Source organism: Triticum aestivum, chromosome 1A (genome assembly GCF_018294505.1).
Source record: "Triticum aestivum cultivar Chinese Spring chromosome 1A, IWGSC CS RefSeq v2.1, whole genome shotgun sequence".
Classification (NCBI taxonomy): Eukaryota; Viridiplantae; Streptophyta; class Magnoliopsida; order Poales; family Poaceae; genus Triticum; species Triticum aestivum.
The window spans coordinates 233,986,141-233,988,116 of NC_057794.1; the positions used below are offsets into that span (position 1 = coordinate 233,986,141).

The 1,976-nt window shown below is 40.9% G+C and overlaps 1 protein-coding gene across 2 annotated transcripts in view; it reads right to left on the reverse strand.

The window, feature by feature from the left end:
* The window catches only part of LOC123043971 (translation initiation factor eIF-2B subunit beta), an 18,909-nt gene that overhangs the window by 5,449 nt on the left and 11,484 nt on the right, over positions 1-1,976 (reverse strand). For both annotated transcript variants that reach the window (XM_044466590.1, XM_044466597.1), the window contains one exon: positions 450-643. In XM_044466590.1, the coding sequence (XP_044322525.1) occupies positions 450-643 (194 nt within the window). The remainder of the gene's footprint in view (positions 1-449; positions 644-1,976) is intronic.

The window sequence follows — 1,976 nt, forward strand, 5'->3', positions numbered from 1 at the left end:
AGTAGATGATAGGTAGATGGCCCTGTACAGATGAGGCGTGACGCCCAGCCAAGAGGAGGCTGCCACACAACACGAGAAGGGGGGGGGGGGACTTGGGGAGGATAAGTGGGACTATTTTTCTGCTTGTCTATTGATTGATATTGATACACATTATACATTCCAGCTATGTTTGGAGGCTAAGACGAACTAACAAACTTTATTTAGTACATAATAAATAACTTGAGAACCAAGAAATTTCTCCAAGAGAATTAAACTGCTAAGGATAACCAGGGATACTTATCCCCTTAAATATCAGCCATGACCCCACATAACAACTCATGGAACTACAACACAAGGCACAAACTATTCTAAGGGTACATTTTTTCAAACTTAACTCTCAAGGCAAAGCTGCACCAGACACAAGCTTCGTTGTTTACATGATCCCAAATATAGGTGCAGAAAGAACTTACGTATCAGTGATGAAAAGGCTGACAAGCTTCGGTGGCACATAGTCAAACGTTGGATTGGCAACATTTAGAAGAGGAGTACCATCCTGAGTACTGAAGTTCATGCAATTTGAGAACTCGCCAAAGTCAAGCAAATCAGATGGTGATTTAAGCTCGTTCAGTAAAACCTCCGGGTTGTGCGGATACAAAGGACATAACTGTAAAGTAAAGAATATTAATGTATGAACATTATAACAGCAAACAACTACTTCTCTTTTAAGCATCTAAACTATGAACAAAAGGAATACTCATATATAGCTTGTAAGGCATAAAGCCTTCTACCGATGATTCAACTGATAGCTTTGCAGTCATATACTACTTGTTATTGTCATCTGCCAGAAGCCACAGGGTTATTACTCACCAGATCAAGCCTTAGTTAACAGGAGAACACAAAATCCAGTTGTCTAGTCTAGTTGACATGCTAAGAAAATCCTCCTCGATACATTAAACTAGAAAAAAGAAGAGCAAACATAATGAAATGCACCATACATTTTGAGATATAAGCACAACTTAGACAATAGAACCTGCCAGTATCAAAGTCGCATCCTGACAATTGAGATGACCAGAATATTTGCGGGGAAGAGTAAATGACCGAGTTCACAACACATTTTTGTATTGGAGCTAGTAAGATGCCCGTGCTACGCTACAGAACCAAAATACAATATGGAACATAGTTAACTCAGGTTATATTCACTCTGGTGCGTTCATTTACAAATTATAGACAATGGATAAAGGAACTACTATTACATGTGAGGCAAATTAGGACAAGGTCCATAGAGGCATAGACCGGACGAACCTTGGTAACCTTCGCTCTCAAGATGTGATAAGCTTTGGCACGAAAAGGTTGACAAATTTGAATTTTAAACGAGGATGGAAAAGGAGTGAACGGACAACCACCAAATCAGATGTTTAGAAGTAGGAAATATTTGAGGCAGTGAAAATATTTGGTTGAGGCACAATTATAATGATATTTCAGTGGCATGGCAAACATAGTATCACACCGTAACTTATTTGTGCCTACATTTGCCTTTAATTTACTATGGTATATGAACACATAATTTTTATCAGAAACCAAACAACCACATGCGTACGTTGACCAAACACTATCCCTTCAGAAACATGAAAGCTTATATCGCCAACACTTGCCCTTTCCTCAATAATTTTCTGGTATTGGGGGAATTGGGCCCAAAAAAACAGCTCCAATAGCTCCCCTTTCCCAAAAAAACTATCGTGATCACCAAAAAAACAGTCCAACTCCCCCTATATATGGAGGGGGAGTTGGCTTTCTCCCAATACATGCGATGTCAATGCGCCGCCGCCCGCACGTCGCCACCGCAAGACCAACACGCTGCCGAGAGAGCGAGGGAGGGAGTGAGAGAGGTATCCGATCCGATTGACAAGAGGGTCCCATATGTCGGGTTGGTTATTGGGGCCGGGGTTATTGGAGATCTGCGAAAGCGTCTATCCCCAACAACCTAAAAGGTAAAAAGT